Source organism: Culex pipiens, chromosome 1, assembly GCF_016801865.2.
Source record: "Culex pipiens pallens isolate TS chromosome 1, TS_CPP_V2, whole genome shotgun sequence".
NCBI classification, from domain to species: Eukaryota; Metazoa; Arthropoda; class Insecta; order Diptera; family Culicidae; genus Culex; species Culex pipiens.
Genome location: NC_068937.1, coordinates 91,801,648 through 91,829,630, shown reverse-complemented (window position 1 = coordinate 91,829,630; position 27,983 = coordinate 91,801,648). Strand labels below are relative to the sequence as shown.

Below are 27,983 nucleotides of genomic sequence, written 5' to 3'. Positions count from 1 at the left end.
AGTGTGCGTGAGCGCCGTGTAAATAGTGACAGTTCGTCACTTTTTTAGTTTGACTTAAAAGTGTCAAACGAAAAAGTGACCAACCACCGGGGGTTGAGTGTATTTGTTTATGTTTCTTCTCTGAATCAAAACAATTAGGGCTTCCATTTTTAAAGTATTTTTTAAAGAGTTTTTTGTTGAGTTTATTTTTTACAAAAATTGTGAATAGTTTGATTTCTTTTTAAATTTGTTTACATTTTCTCGATGAATGAAATTAACTTTATTAAGATAAGCAATGCCTTTTTTTTTAGTTTATGGAAAAGTATGGAAAAAGTCGGGAATTTGAAATTGGGATTTGAGTGGTCACCCTGTATCAAAATACACTTCTAGAGTTTTTTTTTGAAAAGGTCCTATAAACTATTGTCTTTCATATGTTTATAGGACCTTTAAAAAACTTTCACTTACTCTAATATTTATACATACCAAGTAAGACAAACCACGCCCAATACGCCCATATACGTGGTAGGGTGTTCCCTTAGTCGTTCACTGTGAGTTGTTGATTGCCTGCTTCTCTAATGAAGGTTCGCCTGGAAGCAAGTTTATTAATCTCTCGTCGTCTCGTCTTAGTGACGCGATGGGAGCAAGGGCGTCTATGCGAAGTTTCCCTACACCCTATCATCAGTAGGTCTTGTCGATGGTTTGTCATCGCAAAAACGTTCAAACATTTTAATATTTTATTTTATTTCAATAAATTCGGCTTACACCACACGAAAACTGTTTCATCTCCCATACAAACTGCCTCTTTTTCATTCCTTAATTAGATTTTCGAAACATACAGACAACAATGAGTGTGTGGTGGTGTTGGTTCTTCTTGTCTTGGGAGTGAGTTGAGTTAATTTCCTTTTTTTGATATTGTTGTAGTGCTTTTTCCAGGGTTGAACAACAGTTGACTAGATACTCAGCAGCCTGAGTGGTGCCGGCAGACATGTAATAACAATTAGAGAGAGCGTTGTGTGTGTGTTTTGTGTTTTCTTGCAAATTGTTCATGTTTGTTTGTGAGTGGGATGATTTTGATTTGATTTCAGCACAGTTTTTAAAATATATTTACAAAGTTGTTCCTAAACAGGCTAATGTCGTCGTACTTGTTGCGCTGTTGTTGATGATAGTGATGGTACTCTTCGATGTAGGACAGCTGATGATGATGGTGATGATGGGGGTGGGGAAGGTGGTGGGACGGCGCAAATCGGAACCCGTTGTAGGAGTTGGCGGTCACGCTACTTCCGCTGCTGCTGCCACCGGCGCCGCCACCAGACAGGTAGCTCGAGGACATTTGTCCTAACGAAGCGGACGCGTTGCTGGCCGTCGAGGCCATCAGCGATGCTGCCGAGGAGGATGCGGCAGCAGTTCGGTACGGTTGGTACGCGGAGCTCGTCAGGGCGAAGGCGGAGCTTGGAGGTGGATGACCGGCTGGTGGAGGATGTAGAGATTGCTGCGTTTGTTTTTGCTGTCATGTCATCAGCGCTTGGCCGTTGGTTCCATGGACGCGCATGTGGCGGTTCAGGTTGCCGGACTGGGAGAACCTGGTGGGGGAGATTAGAAGGGGCATATATTGGAGGATGGGTTTGAGGTGATGGCTAAACTGAAAATCCAACCATGGTAGTCAGGGTGGTTACACTTTCGCGATTTTTGCAGATTTCGCGGATTTGGCGCGGATTTCGTCAGCGATGGCGTGGATTTCGCGGATTTACATAACTTAAAAATATTTTTTTTATTCAATACATTTTTTTGTTTAATCTAATTCGTATCATGGCTTGATTTCAAATTGAGTATTTTTGACAATTTCAAATATCATTATTGAAAATTTTGCAAGATTTTTTGTCAATTTGTTATTCAATATTTGTTAGATTCGTTTCATTGCTTCAATAATGTTATTTGAAAAATATAATCAATGTTCATGAAAAATGATCTTAATAATACAATTTAAATTTCTAGTGTACCTTATTCGACTCAATCTTGTTGGCTCAAACTAAATTAAATAAAATTGGTAAAAGCAAAAAGAACAATGACATAAAAATTAAAAACAAAAAACAAAGTTCTAAGCCTTTTTTAAAATTTTGCTAGAGGCTGGTTATTAATCGCAATGTTGAAAAAAATTAAAATCAGCAAAGTTTGATCTGCTTAAACTTTTGATTTGATAAATGTAGTCATCACCATACTACGACCCACGAGAGAGATTGGTGTCCTTTATATTTATTTTTAATTTTATAATTTCTAAAGATGATAATTGAACTAAGCTCAATAGCTGAAGATTTTGTCTGACATCTCACTAAGAGGAACAACTTGGTTAGGCAATCCAAAAAAAAAAAATCGGCCATCCAAAAAAATTCAAATGTGTTTTAATTTTTGAGAATTTTAACGATTGCTACAATGAACTACCTAATCTTGAAAATTGAGCATTTTTTTTTTATTATTCGAAAGATAATATTATATAAAACAAACTTTTTTTTTAATTAGAGCTGGGACTTCGGATATCCGGATAATTTACATTTTTTTCCATATAAAATCAGATATCATCTTTTTAATCAAACCAAATCAAAAGAGTTATACGAAAATCGTATCAGAACTGAAAATTATTTGGATAAAAATATTTGAGGAACCCAAAATAGAATTAAAGCAGTCAGTTTTACTATGTCGAGAGCGGTATAGTAATTTTAACCCTCCAATATGGAGAGGATGATAATGATTTCGTAATTGCTACCATGCAATTTTGTGAAAGCATGGTACATTTTACCATATTTGCGTTTACTTCCACCAAAAAGCCACAGTTAATTTAATAAGCAGCATTTTTAGCAAATGTTCTTAAAATAACCATGGTGCCGGCTCCGTGGCTTAATGGTTACGGCTTCTGCCTCACAAGCAGAAGGTTCAGGGATCAAATCCCAGTCGGTACCTTTGAAATTTGGAATCAGGAATTTGAACAAAAAAACGAAATTGAATCAGGTGGGATTCGAACTCACACCTTTGGATTGGTGGTCTGGGACGCTAAGCAGTCGACCATCAGAAGGTTTACAGTCTAGTTGTGAATTGGTCCGTACTGTTGAAACATGTTATCTTCTCATATTAAATACGCGCTGATCCCTGATTTGCCTGAGGGGATTGGAAGTCTAAATATAGATCGAGTTTCCTTCAGATGCTTGCTTCTATAGGGACGTGGCGTTACATCGTGCTGCCACCTGGTTTTTTTAAGCGCAAGAGTGTAAAAGTGCTGAGTCATCGTCTAAAAATAGACGGCGTCCTATCTCGCCCAGCAAAATTAGGTCGATAAAGTAGTCGGTTTCGATGAGCAAAAGTGGAAAACGTGGTCTAAAAATAGCGACGCCATCTCCCTATGTTTAGGCGGGGCCGAACAATGCCCAGCGACCTCGGAATTGGACCGCAAGGAGCTCTGTCATTCTGAAACGGGTCGTTGGAAGCAGCGCGAGGGCTATCACCACCTAATACCCGGGACTGAGATAAGTTGTATCAGCATTCGGCATATACAAAGTCTGATACAGATTATACTTTCCCATAATATCGCTACCGGTTAGCGGGTATTGGATTGGACCACACACACACACACACACACATGTTCTTAAAATAACCATGGTCGGGCTTTCAGTGTAGGACGACTCACCTCAACAGGCACAGCTTGCATTGGTACGGTTTTTCCCCGCTGTGGATCCTCAGATGTTTCGTGAGGGTTGAGCTATCGCTGAACGCCTTCTTGCAGGCCCGGCATCGGTACGGGCGTTCTCCGGAGTGCGTTCGCATGTGCGTGGTCACGCTGGAGCTCTGCGAGAAGCGCCGGTCGCAGATTGGACAACGGAACGGTTTTTGGCCCGTGTGGGTACGGATGTGTGCGGCCAGGTTTGCGGCCTGGCTGAAACTTTTGCTGCAGTCGGAACAGCGATAGGGCCGCTCACCGGAGTGCGTTCGCAGGTGCGTTTTCAGTGTGCTCGGACGGGCGTAAGTTTTGCCGCAGAGACGGCACAGGTTCGGCTTGTTGTCGCCGGGTTGGCCACTGCCGGCGTCGCTGATGCTGCCGTCTTCTTCGTCTTCGAAGTTGATTCCCAGCGCTTTCTCCGACTTCATCTTGAGCTGGAAGTCGGTTTGTTCGTACTCCTGGGGACTCTTTGGTGGAGAATAGTCGGCACTACTCGACAGCTGTTGCTGGTGCTGCTGCTGCTGCTGATGATGGTAGTACGAGGAAGGAGTTTTCTGGTGAAGGTGGTGCAACCCCGATGAACCCTTGGACGACTCCAACACCGGGGAAAGATTTTGCGTTTGATTTTGTGGCCTAAAGTCGGCGGTGAACGAGTAGGTAGCACCTGCCGCCGGATGATGGTACGGAACGGGACTCAACAGTGGCGGATACAGCACGTTCACCGACGAGGACGGCGTCTGCGGTCCCCACTGCATCTGGGAGCACTGCATCGGCATTGGCGTCCCATCGGCCGCCGTGGCCGCCCCGTACCCGTGCATCGTCATGTTCATGCTCACGTTGACGCTCATGCTCGGATAGAGCGGCGGGCCGGAATGTTGTGCACAGGACGTTTCGTAGTAGTTGGACGGATAGGCCGCAGATCCGACCGCTGCGGCTCCGTTCTGCGATTGAGCTTGGCTTGAGTAGTGCGAGTTGTGGCCCACCGGCGAAAGCAGCATCTGCGGATGGTGGACCGTGTACGAGAGGGACGCCTGGTGCGGGGGGACGGCGGCAAACGACGATACGGGCGAGGCGGACACCGGCGACACCGGGCCCATCTGGGGCAGATCGGGGCTCTGCTTGAGGACGGCGTGCTTCAGCGACAGCAGCACGTCCGCTACGTCGTGCGTTGGCCGCTCGGGACGACTAGAAGGAGAAGGGACAATCAAAAGCATTAGATCAAGCTCACAACGCAAACTCACTAATAAACCGCTAATCAAGCGCGCTAGTTGCTTCCACAGCCCGTCTCACATTACCAAACCCCCGTTACTGCAACATCTACGATGATCACACGATGATACTTACTTGTAGGTGGCGGCACCGCACGGCGAGAAGGGAAACAAACTGGGCAGCGGATCGATGTCCAAGGGCGGCAGTCCAGGGAATGTGCTCATATCTTCGCTCCAGTAGTTGCCTAGGTTGGTGTGGGAGCTGCCGGGGGAAGAGGACAAAAAAGCATGCAAATGTTAGCAAACGGTTCCCAGAGAGTCCGCAATCGTGTAATCGATATTACTCAATTTAGAGGTCTCAACGCAAACATAAACTGGTTGGTGATGTGGTTGTGCCTGTGCAGGCAAGAATAATTATTTTTTTTTGATAAGAAAGGAGTGACCGCAACGGGATTGAAGCTGGAAGAAGTTGATGCTTTGCGAAAATGTTAAGATTTGTTAAGGTGTAGATTTGGCAATGTTGTTTCACAATTTCTTTAAAACTTGCCATATTTATTTGAAGTAGACTTAAGAGCGAGGTTTTCACCATTGTGTAACATTTGATAATCTCATGCCAAATATGAGCCATCTACGACAAAGGGAAGTGGGGTAAAACGGGCATTGAAGTTTAAGGTCCAAAAAACTCAAAAAACCTTAAAATTGCTCGCATTTTCGTAAAACTTGATCAATTATATTTCTTTTAATTGCATTCGAAAGGTCTTTTGAAGCACTTCAAAATGTGCTTTAAACATCCGGGATCGGTTTGACTTTTTTTTAACGTAGACTACGTCTTACTCGAAAGTACTGGAAAACGATCGCGAAAAAGGAGGGGAAGTAGCGGGACATAAACGTATATAAGAAAATGCGCCGGTTTTCAGACCATCATTCACGTCTCAGACGTCAGACCGGCAGCAGCAGCAGCAGGAGAAGACCAAAGAAGCAGCAGCAGGATAGAGAGGGACCAGAGCTACAACAGAAGCGCGCATCGCATTCTCGTCAGCCAGTTGCCTCTCGATGGCCGGACCGTTTGGATCTTCTGAGAAGGGGGTGGGTCCCTCGTCCCACCCGGGACAATTCTGCAACAACTGAAAAGCGCGCGCCTGCTGCCTTCTTGCCGAACAAGTTGCTTCTCGTAGGCGAAGCCGTGGTTGTCAAACAAGCAGGAAGGGGGTGAGGACTCCCAACTCCTCGGAGATGCCCTCACTTCCCTTCCCTCGTCCCACCCGGGACGAGTCGGCGAAATGCCTTTTCAGGAACAAATGTTGGTCTTCGGGGGTGACGGACTGCACAGCTATCTGAGGCTGCTCCCGCCCCCAATCCCTCTCCCTCCCCCTCATTTTGCTACCAAACATTCATTCGGTTCGCGAAAAAATCGTTTTTCGTTCTTCTCTTTCCTTCCTCCATTCTATGTTGTTGTTTGAATAAGGCTTTCAGTCAAAGTTTTACCAACACATTCAAAGTATGTTTACATGGCAGCTGCGGTTATGTTCGCTTTAGATTTGCCATCTCTTTCTTGTAAAAGTTAACTAAATCGGAATTCAATTGAATCGTATACGAATTCCGTTTCAACAACCGGTACGTACACGGTCCGATTGAGTTTACTGGCCCAAGGGTGTAAGCTCTGTCTTGTCGGGGGGTCCATCTCACATTCACAATCTTATTCCGTTAATGTATTTCAAGTATCTAGCTAATTCTTCTAAATTAAGATATGGAAAACTCTATGTCCACATATCAAAACTTTACGTAGTCAACGCCATTCCGGTTATGTCTGTGACATAACGTATATTATGAAAATTTATGTTATAAAAGCCCACCACAACATAGCAGGCCTCGAAAATACTAACATTTTGAGTTACCGCAAAAAAAGTGCCATTGACCATTTATTCAAAAATGGCGTATATCTCGTGCAAGGGTCCCCCACAGACCGCTATTACGAAAAAAAAAAATTCCACCCAAACCAATGATTCGACATGGTTCCTGGGACCATTTTGAACCTCTGGGCCGAGTTTCAAAATATTTGCCGGCAGAAATTTCGAATACGGTCAGTTTTAGTGTTTCGAGTAGAAATTATGGAGAAATCGCATGTAAAATGCGTAGGAAAAGATCAAAGTTTCAATGTTTTTAACTCCAAAACTTTACATGTCATGGTTTTAAATTGTACTAACATGTAGCAGAATGATATAAAAACGAATCACGGCACTGACTTAGCCGGATTAAGCCTAAGTCAAGTGTCTTAAGTACATTATTTACATGTTTGTACCTTAATATTTAAAAAAAATCCTGCATCAGGGAATGATAAGTCAAGGAAAACCAGATTGCACAAAAATAATTAAAATGGGGTGACTTTGAGACACGGGGTGACATTGTACCAAATTTTACGATTTAAAAATAGCTAGATATCGATCGTGTAGATCAAGAGCTAAACCTCTTCGACAAACTTGAAATTTTCTAGATTATGTAACGTTTTTTTATGCAATTAAGGGTACACAGCAATCAAGGAAGTTGTTATCTTCTTTTTCCAAAATTGTCAAATTTACGGTCCCAATATTGGAACAATCTGATTGTAAAAATAGTCAAACTTAATTGCGAAATGTTTTTCAGATATGTAGTACTTTGAGGAATGAATAAAAAATTATAATCATAGCTCTCGTGGTTTTGAAGATACAAAAATGTTTGTACAAAAATGGAGGTGCAAAAATCTATGGTTGATGTGCACCGTTAAACAGAATGGAATCTAACCCATTGCTGACCAGTTTAGGGTCTCACACCAGAACAAAACCCATTATTTGCCGTTTTACCAAAGCCAACTTGCCAATTATGTTGCCCTGCCCTGAGAAAAGGACCATTCCCATCGGTTGGCCCGGCCTCAGCCCCCACTCGAATCTCAACATAATGCCTGCCGAAACGCATCAGCGCGAACCACAAACCAAAAAGATATTCGTTCACTCTCCGGTGACATGCGGTTTTTTTTGGTTCACGTTGGCGCTCTTTTTATGCGAAAATGAACGCACTAAAAACCGTGCGACCAATCATGCTACTTTTGCTCTCCGGTTTCCATCTCTTTCTGAGGCCTGTGGCAGCATAACTCAAATCAGCAAACACTTCACAGCATCCAACCAACCATCATCCCTCGGTTGGTCGTCCCGTTGAGGTTGCTGATTTTGTGGTCTTGGCAGCATTTTGCAGCGACATTTACTATCTCCTCTGCACAGTAAAAAAATCATGGTAAAATTACATCTAAAAAGGGGTACATCTTTTAAGTCAGAAAAAAGCTTTAATTTTACCTCTAATAATGTGTAAATTTACATCTGGCAGACGCTAGGAAAAAATATTTGTAATCCCAAAAAAATATCTTACCGGCAATAGTTATATCTAGCTTACTAATGGTACGTTCGTTTTATAACAAGTTCCACACTGAGTGCCGCACTCAGAACTGTCAAAGTGTTTCTTTGAAGAAACTCGCGCTAGTTCCGCACAAGTTTCGCCGCCATCTTGGAACTGAAACTCTAGTGCCGCACTCGATATTTTTCAGTTTCATGCGAGTTCCACGCACACTGACAAACAACGTTCGATTGAACCAAAACTGGCATCGACGAGTGCGGCACTCGGTGCCGCACCGAATCTTCAAACGAACGTACCATAAGTCCGCGCCCCAACCCGCACCCAACCGCACCCCAACTCGCCGCCTTGAAAACTGGATGATCTTACCAAAGTACCTCTATGTGTTCCGTACATTGTATACTGTATTTACTGCATATACGATACATATACGATATACGAGATACGTAGAGCTACATTGGCTTGATCGTTCAGTTTTCACAGCGGCGAGATGGCCGTGCGGGTTGGGGCGCGGATTTAGTAAGCTAGATATAACTATCGCCAGTTTGATATTTTTTTGGGATTACGGATATTTTTTCCTAACGTCTGCCAGATGTAAATTTATACATTATTAGAGGTAAAATTAAAGCTTTTTTCTGACATAAAAGATGTACCCCTTTTTAGATGTAATTTTACCATGATTTTTTCTACTGTGTGAGTATTTCATTTGAGAGTTTTCAAATTGACTTATGAAATAATTGATTTGTTGAATTCAGAAAGTTTTAAAGTGTCGACAAAATATTATTTCCAAATTTTACTTTAATTTTCCGCATTTAAAAAGTTAGTTTTGAAATATTATTTACAAAACCGCTTTGTTTAGTTTGATTCAATTTTTTGTTTAGTCTTTTTTAACCTCTGTTTTTTCAGTAGTTCAAACGAATTTTACATTTTTAAAAACTATTGCACACCAACTCTTACCTGAGCGCACCGTTGTGGTCGAGACAGTTTCCGCAGTCGGCGAAATCCGATCCGTGCAGGCCGGCCAACGGCGGCAGAGATGTGCTCTCCTGGCAGCTAGAACAACCGCTCCCGCCACAGGACGAGGGACATTCCTGTGGGTGGACGAGACATAGAAAGAGAAAAAGATAACGTGAATGCTGTGCGAAAGTGTTAACCCTCTACTGCCCAAATTTTTTTTTTCGAAAATTTTTATTTTTCCCGTGTTCAGGAGGTCATTTTGAGCAACTTTTGTTCTACGAAAAACTTTACTTCTCTTGTTTTATCTTTTTCTTGTTTCATTTTTAGTATTTTAATTTGCATTCATCTTGTCAAGTTTATGTTTGTTTATGGTAGTATTTGGCCTATTCCTATCATTACATTTTGCCTATCTAATTTTTTTATGTTTTTACAGTTACTTTTTCAATTTTTTGCATGTTTTTTACATTTTGTGCTATAAAATGGCACCATTATCATTTAAATTGTAAATAAATGCGTAGAGGCATAGTCTGGGGCACTAGAAAAATTACTGCATACTTCTTTTTACTTAAAGTCTAGGAAATGTTAGTAAAAAATACAGCCAAAGTTGACCCCTAAAAAAATGAAATTTTTAAAAACATTGGCGCAGCCACATTAAACATGTAAAACTTCCAACCCATACATTTTCTAAAATTTTAAGAGTTTTTCTTTCCAATACTTTTTAAAGATCAAAAATTGGTTGAAAATAGATTTTTGGCGATTTTTTATATCGAAGCCCGTCTAAAGGCGGGGTTGGGTTGTAGAGGGTTAATGCTGTGCGTGGTAACGGACTATGAGTAAAAATTAATTTGAAAAAAAAACACGCGCGACTTTATTTCGCTGAGCTACACAAAAATTATCTATATTATATTTAATGCCTGCATGCGATCTTTTCTATCGTGATAGATTTATGATGTTTGTAACCCTGATAAGGTATCTAAATTTAGCCTCTGAAACATGTTTTATTTAGAATAAAAAACAAGATAGTTTTTTTTTCAATTATTTTGCAAGTGTAAGAATAATCTATCGAATTTTATAAGACAAAAAAAAAATAGTTCTGGAGTTTTTTTTTAAGGACCAACAGGACAAATTTTTAAAACCTTTTTAAGTAAACATCCAAAAAGCAAAACAATAGTTTGATTTGTGGCAGAGTTGTCTTTACGTGAAAACATTGCAGGAAGATACAAATTGATTTGCACTTATGCTAAACAGATTATCCTAAATTGAAGCATGAACTTTGTGATTCTTAAACTGGCTGAAATTTGAGTTTGCGGGCCATTATTTTTTTTTAAATTACCAAAAAACAGGGAGTTAAAGAAATATTATGGAAATTAAAATCTTCATTGAAAAAACTTGTACAATTGATTGTAAATTACTTCAAAATTTTTGTGTAACTTTTTTTTGCTATTAATTTTTACACATTTGGACTTTTGGCAAATTTTGAATTTTGGTACCACAGATTGAAAAAAGACATGAAAGATAAAGAAAACACAATCGTAAATTCATTGATACTACGCAGTTTTTTATCAACAAAAATTTAATTAGTTTGTGATCAGTTTCTGTTGGGGTTGTGGATAGAGACATCCGAAGCATTTAGAACAATTTTGAAAATTGTTAGGTTAAAATTCGCTAAATTATCACGAAAATTTCAGAGTTTCTAAATAAACGTCGGAAGTCGCAGTAAACAAAATATTTGCCCCTCATGATTAGAAAAACAAAAGGGCGGATACACTCAACCCCCGGTGATAGGTCACTTTTGCGTTTGACACTTTTTTAGTTTGTATCCCGTTAGTTGGTCAAAATCAAACTAAAAAGTGACGAACTGTCATGGCTTTCTACCTAAGGTACTCGCGATTGAGTGTGTTGTAGTGCGGTTGTCAAAATCGTTATCTCTGACTCTCTCACTCCACTGACACTGACATTTTTTATGTTTTGGTTTTCCTGGCAAGGTCCATTGTTCGTTTGTTATTGTTTTGGTTTTAGTGGCACGGAGTCATGCACTCACACTAATGCAATGCAAGATCGCGAGTACCTATATGATATACAGCCTTGACGAACTGTCACTTTTTACACGATTTTATAACAAAAAAAAATCCTTAAGTTGATTCTTGTGGCAAATTTAACGTACTTTTAGAATCTGTGGAAATATTGACTACCGAACAGTCACAGTAATTGGTTCTTGAAAAAAAGTAAAACTGTTGTTTTGCACCCGTTTTACATTTCGTGACGTTACAACTCAGACTTTCTCAAAAGGATGGTTTACTTGCATTGTTACCAATTTCAGTGTACCAGGTTGCTTTCAACGGGAAATTAATCCTTTTGGGTCCCATAGATCGACCTTCAACAAAAATTTAGTTTCGATAAGTAGTTCAAACGTTATATGTAAAAATGTGTTTTCGCATAGATCCGGATGTTAGATAAATGACCTGAAATCGTACCAAATAACATAATGTTATATATCGTTGGATAGGTAATTGAAAGACCTTTCAAACAAGCCTACATGATTTAAGATCTGGCAACCCTGTCTCAAGTTAGGACCACTTTAGAGATATTTATGTACTTTTCTGAAGTAGAATCTTACTTATCTGTACGAAAACTATGTTCAGATCTATCATATTACCTATCGTTGGCAAGGTAATCGGAAAATTTTTCAAACAAATCAAAGATCAAAGTTCTGGCAACTGGTAAGATCACGGGGAATTGGATACTTGAGTGATGAAGACCGCTAAATCGGTTGCGTCTTCGACAAAGTACCACATGAGTTTTGAGGGGTTAGTAAGATGGATATGAGGTCAGGATTCACCATGATAAGTGATGCGACCATGAGCAATGTGTTATCGGTTGAAATTTAATAAATCTTAGGAAGCCGGCTGCGGAACGATACAATGTTAATTAATTAGAAATGTTTTTTCAATCGAACGCAGGCTAACCGAGCAGTAGTGCTATTGGATGGAGTTATCAGTTTTTATTGTATGTACAATTCAGACAACGCGAGCACATCTTAAAATACTAAATAAAAGACGCTTTACTTTTCATAAAACGAATAGTTTGAATAGTTAATACTCAAACTGCTAGTTTGAATAACCATTTACGTTCAACGAATTTGAAAGAAAACAGGTCACGTTTGTGATGGAATAAAAACAATAACATAAACGAACTAAACCGGCAGCGTGCCTTCCTATCAACGATGATAAAAGAAGGACTTATTAAAAATAAAATATCAAATAAAAGGCTCCGAAAAACACAATGCAGAGTAGCAACTCTATCAATACTTTAGACAAGATCTAAATTGAACTTAGTTGGTTCCATAACTAAAACCTTGTTTTCTGCGCACTTTGTTTCCAAAAATCTTAAAATCCAGAAGAAAGGGTGTGTGTGTATTTCGGTCCGGGCGATTTCGTGAAGTTTGACAGTTGCTTTGGAGAATTTGAACGGTGCGCGTCGCGGTCATCACGCAGGATTTTCGATGCCGTTTCCGTCTTTGTTGTCCCCCCGATTGTGTGTGTATTTCGGTCCGGGCGATTACGTGAAGTTTGACAGTTGCTTTGGAGAATTTGAACGGTGCTCGTCGCGGTTATCACGCAGGATTTTCAATGCCGTTTCCGTCTTTGTTGTCCCCCCGATTGTGTGTATATTTCGGTCCGGGCGGTTTCGCGTTTTCGCATTTTAGTTGGTTTTATCTTTCCACAGCCGGCTGTCTAAGATTGAATCATTTATGCTAAACTCAACACAAAATAACCGGGAATAGTCTCATCCGCATACTCCGACTGTTTGCCTTGAGAATGCATAATACATCACACCATTAAACAAAATTTATTGATTATTGGGTCGCATCATCATCCTCTATGTTGAATCCTGGCCATTACCCTTACCCACTAACAAAATCCCAAGTAGAAGTAGTTTTCCGGCACACGTGGGGGTGTGGATATCGTATAGAACCCACCCTTTGTAGCAACCTGTGCTAACTAACATTCCCGTCCCAATCCCCCGAGATCTACAAACTGACATGGCGGGCGCCGTTGGTGGCCAACGACTGTTACCTATTGGCTCCAGATCTAGTTTTAATGATCTTGATGTTTTATCTTTTCAGCGCATTCATACATGCTGTTGATAAGGGAAACACCATTAGATCGTTCAAGCGTATGGTCGGTCAACCATGGGTGGTCTCTCATGCTCATGCTCATGCTCATGCTCAAATCTTAAAATCCAGAAGAAAGTAATATCCGGATCTTTCGTGTGGCCCATGTTTGGTTAGGAGTGAGGAAGGCACCAACCACGTAGATGGATTTAACTAATTTTTCAGGATATGATCAGTTTTGGAAAAATGGTTCCTGATCACTGGCGATATTTTAGGGCTTCCGGAGGTGGTATTGAGGTGCATTTCTACTGATTGAGGTGCTTGGAAACATTTATTTGTTGTTTTTTTAGAAGCCATAAACTATGTAGAATCCAATCACAACATTAATTTTGCCAATAAATTAACATCTGACCAAATTTGGTAAAGCACAAGCACATCTGTACAACATTTTTTGGAAAATAAATAAGACCTGTTTTCTTAAGTCCGTAAAACAAAAAATCAGCATACGAGCAACTAGGTGGTGCTCCGGTGGCTATTTTTTGGAAATGACAGGAAAATTTATTTTTTTAGCTAAACAAAAGTATATAGTAATAGTAATAGTAATTTTATTTGGCAACGATATCCTGTTAGTTAGACTTTTTATCAGGGCAAGGATGGAAACTGTTTAGAGTATTAAGTTGGAGTATTAAACGTTATGACTTTTTAAAAACAAGGCAAAACATTGTTATTGAACCGATGGTTTAATTATTTTCCTAACTTTTTAAGCAAATGGGTGTTATTGAGATTTGAATGAGCCAATCACAGAAATATAAAAATGCAGAGATTTTTGATAATTTATATTTCATACTTCAGAAACATTGTCTTCAAAGGAAGAAAGTGAAGTATTGAACAGATTTCGAAGCATTTTTAAACAACTGAACCGATAAATTTGAAGAAAACAAGTTTTTTTTCGTATAAAAAAAGTAGCTCAACTTCCTGGTGGTGCTCAGGGCACCATTTCAAAGTCAACTTTTTTGCACAGATTCGATGTAATTCCTGCACGATTATACCACAATTTAACCATTTACTATATTTACTCTAAGCAAACAGCTTTGGCGAGAGTTAAGGAAAGGGATTTGCTAAAGTCAACATTTTTAATACGGCAGATTGTTATAGAGAAAAAAAAAATGTCATAATCTTTTTTTCGTAATCCATCATATCATTAAAAGTTATGATAATATATTTCACATAGTCACTATATATTTGCTTCGTTATCCGGTTAAGTGTTCACCTCTGAGTTAAAATCCTTGGATTAAAGGTTAAACTTATCCAATCACTTTCGCTTATGCTTTTTTAAAGTATCCAGTTAGCAGTTGAAACACACTTGTTTAATCCTCATAGAAGGGGCTTCAGTACGTGCGCCACCGATTATCCAATCTTCCGTTCACTCTCACTTTCAGCAGATTTTTCCTTCTTCAAGAATCCTTGCACTTTTCCACAATCAGTAAAGGCAGTCAGACAGCAGAAGCCGCGGAAAACGCGCGTTTATTCGAGAGAACCGGTTTGGCCGAGATGAAAATCCAGACTGAATGCCCGGTCCCTAGTTGGCACCTAATGTTTCCCCTTTAGATTTCCTCTTGTAGCAACAGCATCCATTAGGAGGGGAGAAGGGAAAGCGCGAACTCACCTGCGGGCTGTCCAGGGGAACCCCGAACAGAGGGTTGTTCGGGACGTATCCCGATTCCGGCTCCATCGGGGTTGTACTATCGACACTCCCGCATGATATGTACATAGCTCCACCTTCCACCGTCGGGAGCGCCGCCGTTGCCAACGGTGACGGTGACGGAGGTGGTGGTGGGTCGTGGGTGGTCGGATGCTTTTACAATGGCTGACGGTTCTAGCCTCTGGGTGGTGATCTGTGGAGAGACGAGAGAGACATGTTTGATAATTAGTTAGTTAGAAGACGACACATTCTGGAAAATGTAACACAACAATTAAACAATATATGGTTATGTTAGCTCCTTAAGCTGTTACAGAATTTTTTAAACCGTCATCAGGGGTGAGATTGGTTCATACAAAATTTCAGCTTTTTTTGTATGACCCAATCTCACCCCCCAGACCCAATGTCACCCCTGATGACGGAATAGCAGTTTTTGAACATTGGCAAAGTCACATGAAATAACTCAAACTTTAAACCTTTAATTTTCTAAAATTCTAGTAGTTTTTCCTTCCAATGCTTTTTGAAAATCAAAAAATGGTTGAACAATTGATTTTTGACAAATTTTTAGATCGAAGCCAGCCAAGAGGCGGGGTTGGGTTGTAGAGAATTTCACAAAAAATATCAATTTTAGTTGCCAAAATTGTCATGTCTTATCGTATTCAAAATAAAATACGTATTGATTATGAATACGTTTTAGCCCTTTTAAACCCAAAATCGATCAAAAAATCCTTCTTCGTAAAATTGAATGGATACTTGTATGGTAAACCTATTGAGGCAAGATAATTTATTTTGACACAGATTTTCATGAACAAAGTATATGTAATCCAATTTAAAAAATACAAAGAAAATTTTCGAAAAAATGAGAATAGCTCAGGTGTAAATTGTGATACTTTAAAGTACAGTATTTGTTCGGTAACTGGGCTGATAGCATGATCTAGTTACTGGGCTGACAGAAAAATGACGAGAGGATCATCAATTGAGGGATTCGACAGAAACGTGCACGCATCCTGGTGACGGGTAGAAGCACTACGCGACTGTTCGGAATGACAGACAGCGTGCTTGGAAATTTTAAATTTTTTAGCAGTTTTTGTTTTTTATTTTGAAGTGTGGCAATCGCATAAACGAATCGAATGATGTGTAAATCATAGGGGCTGAGTTATATTTTCATGCTTTTTTCCTCAAATTTACCAAAAAGCTCTTTTGAAAAATTGATTTAAATTAGGTTTGATTTATTGGGAATGCTTTTTAAGTTTGTATTATAGATGAAAAAACTATTAGAATCATATTACTGCATAATGACAGTAATTTTCTTGAAATTTCATTAGTTTTTCGATTTTTTCCTCAGATTTCCAAAAATCATCAAAAAGTGTTTTTACGGTCAATATTTTTGTCAGTCAAGAAGAAACGTGATATTAAAACACTTTTACATTATGTTTGATCATTACTGTTATGTTTTGCAACATTTAACTCAAATTCTACAAAATATCGATCATCGTAAAATCGTCTAAATAAAATACGAGTCAAAATTAATCGCTACGATTCACCATGCATTATGATCGTTAGTGAAATTGCCACACTTTGCAATACCCCACTTTTTTCAAAATGTTTGATTTTTCATTATAAACGCATTTTTCCCTTAAAACTGCTCAAAATGTATGGGGGCTGTCATTCCGAACACCGCTGGAACAACAGCAAACCTAGCGGAAAAAATGTCGTCGAATTCTTCAATGCAATATAGCTTTTTTTTAAATGAAACAAGGAAATAAAATTTAGCTAAGAGCTAACCCTTTATATTTTTTATTAGGACATGAATTTTCATGAAAACTTAAAATGAAAATTTATGTCTAGAAATAAATACATCCCATTAATCGAGCGCCCAGTTACCAAACAAGTCCAGTATAATTTAATTGTATCATTTTCCCATAAAATGAGACTTTTTAGCACATTTGTTCGAATATGTTTTCTAACCCTTGATTAATTTTGTAATACTTTGTACAATTTCCAACTCAATTACATCCGATTCGGTTTTAAACACGTTTTGAAAATTTAAGGTTTCTTTCACTATTTTAATGTTTTAACCCTTTCAGGCCTGATGGGTCATATATGACCCATACCGAAATTCGGTTGTATAAAATCACACAGTGCTCAAAACATATAACATTGTTCAGCAAAGTTGTAATTTATGAGTTTCTCTACCTAGGAAAAAATGTTTGAGTGGTTGTTAATGGCCTTTTTGACGACCTAGAACATCCTGAAAACCTGAAATTTGGGAACTTCAGAAAATGTTGAAGAAAATTCAGGCTAACAACGATTTTTCCAGACAAATGAAGTTTGGTTATTACCAGTCACATCCCCACGACCATTTGGCACCACTTCGATCCCTTTGGATCTCTTTTGGGATGATCTAGGTCCTCCAAAGTGTCCTGGAATACAGATCATGGAATCTACCGCCGTAACGACACGATTCTACCAAGTTTCCGATTATGGTTCATATTCAGTGATGTCCCTGGGACCCTTTGGAAACACTATGAGCTATGTGGATCACTTTTGGGATGTTCTAGGTCCTCCAAAGTGTCCTGGAATACAGATCTTGGAGTCTACCACCGTAACAACACAATTCTACCAAGTTTCCGATTATGGTTAATATTCAGTGATGTCCCTGGGTCCTTTTGGCAACACTCTGAACTATGTGGATCACTTTTGGGATGTTCTGGGTCCTCCAAAGTGTCCTGGAATTCAGATCTTGGAGTCTACCACCGTAACAACACAATTCTACCAAGTTTCCGATTATGGTTCATATTCAGTGATGTCCCTGGGACCTTTTGGCAACACTCTGAACCATGTGGATCACATTTGAGATGTTCTGGGTCCTCCAAAGTGTCCTGGAATACAGATCTTGGAGTCTACCACCGTAACAACACAATTCTACCAAGTTTCCGATTATGGTTCATATTCAGTGATGTCCCTGGGACCCTTTGGCAACACTCGGAGCTATTAGGATCACTTTTGGGATGTTCTGGGTCCTCCAAATTGTCCTGGAATACAGATCTTGGAGTCTACCACCGTATCAATACGATTCTACCAAGTTTCCGATTATGGTTCATATTCAGTGATGTCCCTGGGACCCTTTGGCAACACTCGGAGCTATGTGGATCACTTTTGGGATGTTCTGGGTCCTCCAAATTGTCCTGGAATACAGATCTTGGAGTCTACCACCGTAACAACACAATTCTACCAAGTTTCCGATTATGGTTCATATTCAGTGATGTCCCTGGGACCTTTTGGCAACACTCTGAACCATGTGGATCACATTTGAGATGTTCTGGGTCCTCCAAAGTGTCCTGGAATTCAGATCTTGGAGTCTACCACCGCAACAACACAATTCTACCAAGTTTCCGATTATGGTTCATATTCAGTGATGTCCCTGGGACCTTTTGGCAACACTCTGAACCATGTGGATCACATTTGAGATGTTCTGGGTCCTCCAAAGTGTCCTGGAATACAGATCTTGGAGTCTACCACCGTAACAACACAATTCTACCAAGTTTCCGATTATGGTTCATATTCAGTGATGTCCCTGGGACCCTTTGGCAACACTCGGAGCTATTAGGATCACTTTTGGGATGTTCTGGGTCCTCCAAATTGTCCTGGAATACAGATCTTGGAGTCTACCACCGTAACAACACAATTCTACCAAGTTTCCGATTATGGTTCATATTCAGTGATGTCCCTGGGACCCTTTGGCAACACTCGGAGCTATTAGGATCACTTTTGGGATGCTCTGGGTCCTCTAAAGTGTCCTGGAATACAGATCTTGGAGTTTACCACCGTAACAACATGATTCTACCAAGTTTCCGAATATGGTTCATATTCAGTGATGTCCATGGGACCCTTTAGCATTATTTTTGTATCTTTTTTAGTATGGCCCGTTCTTAGGTTTTATGTTTTGCTTCTGTTCACAGCCTGCCGATAGATCGTCTTCTGGAATGCTTCTGTTTGAGCGATACAGTATTGACGAACACGAGAAACCAATCCGCGGACGTGGAGATAAGTGAGATTGAGGGGAAACCTCGTATATTTTTTACCCATATAGAGTTCGATACCGATCATATAGCCCAATTTTCAGCTCGAATTTTGCCTGAGAGTATGTTAGCGAGTAGTAGTTTTGGGAGGTTTATGACTTGAACAAATTCAACTCACGCTGCAGCCAAAATCCTCGCTCGACCGAAACTTACCCCTTTTGCCTCGCCAGATGGGATTCAAGCCATCCTTTCGCTTACAAAGCGAAACTCGCCAGGAGCTGGCACCCTTTAGCATTACTAGAATCCAAGATCTGTATTCCAGGACACTTTGGAGGACCCAGAACATCCCAAAAGTGATCCACAAAGCTCAGAGTGTTGCCAAAAGGACCCAGGGACATCACTGAATATGAACCATAATCGGAAACTTGGTAGAATTGTGTTGTTGCGGCGGTAGACTCCAAGATCTGTATTCCAGGACACTTTGGAGGACCCAGAACATCTCAAATGTGATCCACATGGTTCAGAGTGTTGCCAAAAGGTCCCAGGGACATCACTGAATATGAACCATAATCGGAAACTTGGTAGAATTGTGTTGTTACGGTGGTAGACTCCAAGATCTGTATTCCAGGACACTTTGGAGGACCCAGAACATCTCAAATGTGATCCACATGGTTCAGAGTGTTGCCAAAGGGTCCCAGGGACATCACTGAATATGAACCATAATCGGAAACTTGGTAGAATTGTGTTGTTACGGTGGTAGACTCCAAGATCTGTATTCCAGGACACTTTGGAGGACCCAGAACATCTCAAATGTGATCCACATGGTTCAGAGTGTTGCCAAAAGGTCCCAGGGACATCACTGAATATGAACCATAATCGGAAACTTGGTAGAATCGTGTTGTTACGGTGGTAGACTCCAAGATCTGTATTCCAGGACACTTTGGAGGACCCAGAACATCTCAAATGTGATCCACATGGTTCAGAGTGTTGCCAAAAGGTCCCAGGGACATCACTGAATATGAACCATAATCGGAAACTTGGTAGAATCGTGTTGTTACGGTGGTAGACTCCAAGATCTGAATTCCAGGACACTTTGGAGGACCCAGAACATCTCAAATGTGATCCACATGGTTCAGAGTGTTGCCAAAAGGTCCCAGGGACATCACTGAATATGAACCATAATCGGAAACTTGGTAGAATTGTGTTGTTACGGTGGTAGACTCCAAGATCTGAATTCCAGGACACTTTGGAGGACCCAGAACATCTCAAATGTGATCCACATGGTTCAGAGTGTTGCCAAAGGGTCCCAGGGACATCACTGAATATGAACCATAATCGGAAACTTGGTAGAATTGTGTTGTTACGGTGGTAGACTCCAAGATCTGTATTCCAGGACACTTTGGAGGACCCAGAACATCTCAAATGTGATCCACATGGTTCAGAGTGTTGCCAAAAGGTCCCAGGGACATCACTGAATATGAACCATAATCGGAAACTTGGTAGAATCGTGTTGTTACGGTGGTAGACTCCAAGATCTGAATTCCAGGACACTTTGGAGGACCCAGAACATCTCAAATGTGATCCACATGGTTCAGAGTGTTGCCAAAAGGTCCCAGGGACATCACTGAATATGAACCATAATCGGAAACTTGGTAGAATTGTGTTGTTACGGTGGTAGACTCCAAGATCTGAATTCCAGGACACTTTGGAGGACCCAGAACATCTCAAATGTGATCCACATGGTTCAGAGTGTTGCCAAAAGGTCCCAGGGACATCACTGAATATGAACCATAATCGGAAACTTGGTAGAATTGTGTTGTTGCGGCGGTAGACTCCAAGATCTGTATTCCAGGACACTTTGGAGGACCCAGAACATCCCAAAAGTGATCCACAAAGCTCAGAGTGTTGCCAAAAGGTCCCAGGGACATCACTGAATATGAACCATAATCGGAAACTTGGTAGAATTGTGTTGTTGCGGCGGTAGACTCCAAGATCTGTATTCCAGGACACTTTGGAGGACCCAGAACATCTCAAATGTGATCCACATGGTTCAGAGTGTTGCCAAAAGGTCCCAGGGACATCACTGAATATGAACCATAATCGGAAACTTGGTAGAATTGTGTTGTTACGGTGGTAGACTCCAAGATCTGAATTCCAGGACACTTTGGAGGACCCAGAACATCCCAAAAGTGATCCACATGGTTCAGAGTGTTGCCAAAGGGTCCCAGGGACATCACTGAATATGAACCATAATCGGAAACTTGGTAGAATTGTGTTGTTACGGTGGTAGACTCCAAGATCTGTATTCCAGGACACTTTGGAGGACCCAGAACATCTCAAATGTGATCCACATGGTTCAGAGTGTTGCCAAAAGGTCCCAGGGACATCACTGAATATGAACCATAATCGGAAACTTGGTAGAATTGTGTTGTTACGGTGGTAGACTCCAAGATCTGTATTCCAGGACACTTTGGAGGACCCAGAACATCTCAAATGTGATCCACATGGTTCAGAGTGTTGCCAAAGGGTCCCAGGGACATCACTGAATATGAACCATAATCGGAAACTTGGTAGAATTGTGTTGTTACGGTGGTAGACTCCAAGATCTGTATTCCAGGACACTTTGGAGGACCCAGAACATCTCAAATGTGATCCACATGGTTCAGAGTGTTGCCAAAAGGTCCCAGGGACATCACTGAATATGAACCATAATCGGAAACTTGGTAGAATTGTGTTGTTGCGGCGGTAGACTCCAAGATCTGTATTCCAGGACACTTTGGAGGACCCAGAACATCCCAAAAGTGATCCACAAAGCTCAGAGTGTTGCCAAAAGGTCCCAGGGACATCACTGAATATGAACCATAATCGGAAACTTGGTAGAATTGTGTTGTTGCGGCGGTAGACTCCAAGATCTGTATTCCAGGACACTTTGGAGGACCCAGAACGTCCAATAATGAAATGTAACTTTTTTTTGCCTGTTTCTGTTTACTCATGGAAAAATTTAACTACTGGTACCAAAATTGTAGATTAACACAGCTCAGAAAAATTCAGGCCTGAAAGGGTTAAAGAAGAATAATGCTTCTATTTGTCGGTTTAGCTAATACCGAGAAGCCCTCGAGCTTAATTTTAACGATTTTGACTAGTCTGAGGTTATTCTACATTTTGCCACATTGCTTGCATATTTGAAATCGTTTAACTTTAATTAAATGTTTAAAAAAATTAACTAAATCCATCAGGTCATTGCAAAATGGATTCCCGTTTTTTTTAAAATATGATAAAAAAATAGAAAAAAAGTGTATTTTCACTGGCGGAAAAAAAACATAGCTATCAAATGAATTCCAATCGTGTTTGGTGTTAAATAGGAAACAACAAAAAACTTTTTTCACTTTTGGCAATATGAATAAAATATTGAAATTGTAAAAATGACCGTAAACCACGTGTACCATGTGGAAAATTTTTATTCAAAAATGTATGGAGCGTGGATAGTTCAACTTTTCAATTCCCATGTTAGTGCTGAAAAGTATAACTTTTCAACCCTTTAGTCGAAAAGTATTGTGTTTCAATTGCTTGTTTGTGACGAGAGCCTGTTAGTTTACAACTTTTTATCAGTTAAGTTATCTTAAGCCTTTTGTGATACAAAGTGCATACAAATGATAAAAACAAGGCATATAATTTGACATTCAGAACCTTTATTTTAGTTTTAGAAATTTCAAGATTTTTTTGCGAAACTTTTTTTTTGCTAAACTATCTCCTTAAAATTATAAAATGCAGAAATTATGTTTTTATTCAAAATAAGCCAATTGTACTTTTTAATGCTGTTTTCGTTTCGTGACCTATGTTTTATGTAACAAAAAGTGTTTTCTATTCTAGCTCGAAGAAAACACAGGAAAAGTCCACTTCAAACCTAATGATTCTCAATAACTTAAATAATAAATAAAAAACAAAACTGTGTTCAATTCAAACTCACGACAACTGTGCACCGTTCGTTCCCTCTTCCAACGTCGAATTCAATTCATAGGGGAAGTTGGTTGCATGAAATAAGCAAACAAACACACCAGAAGAACAGAGAGAGAGAGAGCGATAGCACAAACGAACTCACTCGATTTGCCGTCGCCTTCATGCTCGTGGCCAGCTCTTCTGGTTTTCTTTCTTGTGTTGCGAGCTGTGCGACCAATCACGTGCCGGCATTTGAAATCATCAACACACAGCGCGCGCAATCGAATGCAGTTGGACTGGCCCTGGTCTGGCCTGGCTGGCATGGCGACGGAACGAGGCAACTACGAATTTGGGAAACGCCCCGTTCTTTGTTTTGGGCTCGCTTTTTTAAATGCGGCAATTTTTTATTGAAACTGACCAGTTCTTGGAATAGTTTCATCTTAATGTGGGAAATTAGTTGATAGAATTCAAATATTAATTTGTAAATCCAATTTTAGGTTGTGAAACTATTCAGGATTGTTAGAATAGGACACAGAAAAAAAAGATAACGATTCAACTACAATGTTGATCTTTAAATTCAAAAGCAGTCCTGATAAAATAAAGCTTGTGGTTGTGCCTTAAACATATTCCCTTAATTGAAAAAAAGCAGCTAAGCTAAGATTTCTGTTAATTTTGGCAAAAATTTGTAATTTTCAGCCAACTATTTTCGCTTTTAATTTAAATTATTCCTTATTTTTTTTCTGCTGTTTTTTCATATCAAAAATAAAAGTTTTTTTTTTGTAAATTAATGTCAGCAATACTTAGCACGATTTAGTATTCTTAACAGTTTACTGTTACCAAAGCCTGGTGTGCCGAGATTTATGGAGCGGTTTTTTTTAGTATCTACAAAACTACAGAAATTTTCGATAACATTTTGATTCATCCCCTGAAGCATAGTCTTAAAAGGATTTACTTTGACACTCTTTGTTGTGACTTGAAAGCTAATGTTGATTTAATTTTATATGTGACAAACGTTAAAAAAACGAAAAAAACGACTTGAAACTTACTGGATATCCCGATGGCTTTGCCTTCCTCACCTTATTGAGGAAAGGCTTTAAATCACTCGAAAAATGAACTTCTTAATTTGACCTCCTAGACCCACCTTCACGTACACATATCGACTCAGAATCAAATTCTGAGCAAATGTGTGTGTGTGTGTGTGTGTGTGTGTGTGTGTGTGTGTGTGTGTGTGTGTGTGTGTATGTGTAGGGATGTTGGTCTGTGCACCGAAAAATATGCACTCGATTATCTCAGCATATCCCGCCTATGTGGATCAATCGGACCGCGCACTGGACTCACAATCCAGAGGTCGCCGGTTCGAATCCCGCGGCGGGCGCTCTAAAATTCTTTTTGTAAATATGGGTATTCGGCGCCGTCGCTCCGTGCCATACTTTCATACACTTAGGAGCCCAGGGCGGCGAAGTCCTTGTAGATAAAAAGGAAGACACTAGTGGTTGGTACTAGCAATGGTGGCCGACAGCTATAAAGTCAACTTCGTTTTTTTTATCTCAGCACTGGCCTCTTTCTTGGGGTCCCTTAAGTCCTTATTGAAAACTATGAAGTTTAGTAAAGTACTTCAAAAGTTATGCTAAAAAAACGATTTTGACCAAAGTCCGGAAGATTGTAAAAAGGATTGTTTTTGTAAGAAAACCCCAAAATTTTCAGAAATGTATTTAAAAGACCATTGAATATCTGACAACCCTATCAAAAGTTATTAGAACTTAAGTGTTATTTATACACTTTTCAGAGGCAGGATCTCAGATATTTTGATGAAAACGTTGTCCGGATCTGTCCTGCGACCCATCGTTGGATGGGCAATTAAAAGACCTTTCCAACGCATCCAAAAGATTAAAGATCTGACAACCCTATCAAAAGTTATGAAAACTTAAGTGTTCATTATCCAATTTTTTGAAGCCGAATCTCATAAATTTTGATGAAAATGATGTCCTTATCAATCATGCGACCCATCGTTGGATGTGTAATCAAAGACCTTTCCAATGAGTGCAATAGGATGAAAATCTGAAAACCCTATCAAGAGTATATCAATGTGAGGAAGGCACCAACCACCTTAAGGTGGATTAAGCAAGGTTTTTTTTTACTTTTTCTAATCTCTAATCTAATCTAATCTAATCTAATCTAACACAAACGCAGCCAGTCCGATGAAAGCATGCTGGAAAGTCTTGTGATTAGATTACACCCCAAGCACTTTTCTTGTCATTATTAATAATTGTGGTACATCCGAGAACACCCGAAAATGTATTGCAAAAATTAAAGCGGCCAGCCCTACTACGTTGTGTTTACCGCAGAGAGGATTCTGAAAACGGATCACATTTCACAGAATCTACAGGGGAGGAAGGATGCGTGGACATACCGTACCAAACGCTCCAGTTTACAGTTTCATATGTGTTTTGTTAGTATACCCAAATTTTAACTAATGCACTAGGATCAAATCATGCCCCTTGACTTTACAAGGGGTACATTAACCTAGAAGCATAATTCAGAACAAAATTTCCATTTTAAAATTTCGTGTTTTTTCCTACATCGCTAGGTGAGTTAGAGTGTAACAATATTGTAGAGCAGACAATGACACAAATTTTGATATGTAAACATAAGGGGTTTGCTTGTAATCATCACGAGTTATCGCGATTTTTTTTTTTTGAAAAGTTGGTTGTGTCGATCATGGCCGTTCATCATCACCCGCGACGGACACGAACGACAAAACTTTTTTGATATATGCAAAAAATAACTATTCAAAACTATTTTTTTCGTAAAATCGCGATAACTCGTGATGGTTACAAGCAAACCCCTTATGTTTTTATATCAAAATTTTTGTTATTGTCTGCTTGTAGAACATTATTACACTCTAAAAAATAACCCAGAGAAGTTGGAAAATACACGAAATTTTAAATTGAAAAATTTTGTTCTAAATGAAAAAAAAATTGATCCTTCTGGGTTAATGTAGATTCGAAAAGTACATAAAATTTCCCTTAATATGACGTGTTCCAAAATTTGTAACTTGTAACGGAAAATGGCAGAGTTTTTAAAACTTTTTTAGTGTTTTTTTTGCGATGATACGTTTTTTTCGAAATTCTGAGGACGCCATCAAATCGGGCGTACAATTTTATATAAAAGTATCTTTGACACCAAATTTCTATCTCACCACCGTTTCAGGCTGCAAATTAATAAAAAACACCTCTTTTTTCGCATGTTCAAAAATGGAAGGGGGCATACCGTCCCTCCGTCACGAGATATCAATTCGTGTGAGTTGGTAGAGAATTACCCCTCTACTAACTCACACGAAATTGGGAAAAATTGCCCCGACCCCTCTTCGATTTGCGTGAAACTTTGTCCTAAGGGGTAACTTTTGTCCCTTATCACGAATTCGAGGTCCGTCCGTGACGGAGGGCCGGTACGACCCCTTCAATTTTTGAACATGCGTGAATAGACATATTTTTCAACAATTTGCAGCCTGAAATGGTGATGAGATGAAAATTTGGTGTCAAACGGGCTTTTATGTGAAATTGGACGCCCGATTTGATGGCGTACTCATAATTCCGAAAAAAAACGTATTTCACATCGAAAAAAAAAACACTAAAAAAGTTTTAAGAATTCTACCATTTCCCGTTACTTAACTTTAAACTTTTTTGATACATGGGAAATTTACTGTACTTTTCGAATCTACTTTCGGCCGGCCCTTCGTCACGAGATACCACAAAAAATGGACCTCGGACTCGTGATCAGGGACAAAATTTACCCCTCAGGACAAAGTTTCACGCAAATCGAAGAGGGGTCGGGGCAACTGCTGTGTGAGTTGGCGGAATGACCCATGTAGTATTTATCTACGATTTTAATTTTATTCTAACTAAACTTAAAAAGCAATCTAACTTACCCAGAATGTAGAAGTCGATAACTGGAAACAAATAAAACGAAAAAAAGATAAACAGAAAAGGAAAAAAAAACTGAACTGCAATAACTTTGTACACTCGCAAAGATGCAACAATTCGTACACTTGTCGATAACGTTAGATATTCTAATTATATTTCTTTTTAGATATTAAGAACTTTTGTATCATCATAATAAGAAGCACTTGTTTCTGGAACTTTTAATCACACTGCACTTGATATTTTTTTCAGTCGTCGTCTTCACCATCGTGAAAAGTGCACTTTATTCTTGACTTTGTTGCAGAACAACAGCTCTATCCATAGCTTCCAGTGAACGAATCGCACAGCCGGCATGGTTCAGTGTTGGACCACCTCGGGGTGGTCTCCAGACGACATCCTGATCGTGGATCCTTTTTTGGCAGGAACTTTGACGGGGTCTTTTTCTCTCTTCGCTCGATTCGGTTCACCTCAAATTTGTTCCTTTACATTTGACCCCAAAAAACTGTCGAAGGGAGTTGGGGGAAAAACGCAAAAAGAGCAGGGAAGATCACGAAGGAGGGGGAGGACAAAAAAAGGGCAGCAACGAAGAACTTAAAAAAAACCCGAACAGCCCGCGCGAACCAGAAGGAGAAGAAACACGCACACGAGATACTTGACAGGTTGAGGGTACTTTGTGGACTGAACCAAAAACTTACAAACTATCAACGACGGGCGACATAATGCGACGTCCGTCCGTCCGGCCGACCAACCCGTCCCTCATCCCATCGCAGTCCCACTCCCGTCCCATCCATGTCTCACCAAACTACTCATTTTACATACATAAAAACCAAACAACATACACAACTGCGAGTGTGAACAAGAAAAATACAATGAAAATGAGTGAAAAGAGTGCAGAAAAGAAAGAAAAAAGAAAAAAAAAATAGATAGAAGAAGGAGGCGGAGGAGGGGGTGGGGAAGGATACCGGTGTCGAAAGGACAGCAGCAAATACTGGATAGGATAGTGAGGGAAGGCAACAACACCACGCACTCCTTCCAGACCACAACCCCTCCCGAAGTCGACACTCGCC

General features: G+C 39.9%; 1 protein-coding gene across 2 annotated transcripts; it reads right to left on the bottom strand.

Moving 5' to 3' along the window:
• Positions 1-1,070: 1,070 nt before the first annotated feature.
• LOC120421032 (protein glass-like) lies at positions 1,071-27,590 on the bottom strand. 2 transcript variants are annotated; one of them, XM_039584169.2, is made up of 6 exons: positions 26,925-27,590; positions 15,006-15,234; positions 9,226-9,359; positions 5,027-5,152; positions 3,653-4,867; positions 1,071-1,559 (listed from the first exon to the last, which is right to left on the bottom strand). In XM_039584169.2, the coding sequence occupies exons 2-6, from the start codon at positions 15,108-15,110 to the stop codon at positions 1,487-1,489; spliced, it is 1,653 nt and encodes a 550-aa protein (XP_039440103.1). In that variant the 5' UTR covers positions 15,111-15,234; positions 26,925-27,590; the 3' UTR covers positions 1,071-1,486. The 2 variants fall into 2 exon arrangements, with proteins under 2 accessions (XP_039440103.1, XP_039440104.1); XM_039584170.2 differs by lacking the exons at positions 15,006-15,234; positions 26,925-27,590 and adding an exon at positions 14,610-14,784.
• Between the last annotated feature and the right edge of the window lie 393 nt (positions 27,591-27,983).

What these genes read in the sequence shown, in the direction of transcription:
- LOC120421032 (XM_039584169.2), bottom strand. Translation starts at nt 15,110, where the DNA reads ATGTACATATCATGCGGGAGTGTCGATAGTACAACCCCGATGGAGCCG. An exon ending in TTCCCCTGGACAGCCCGCAG is followed by an intron (nt 9,360 to 15,005) that starts GTGAGTTCGCGC and finishes GTCCACCCACAG; the next exon opens with GAATGTCCCTCGTCCTGTGG. An exon ending in GACCACAACGGTGCGCTCAG is followed by an intron (nt 5,153 to 9,225) that starts GTAAGAGTTGGT and finishes TTCCCCCGGCAG; the next exon opens with CTCCCACACCAACCTAGGCA.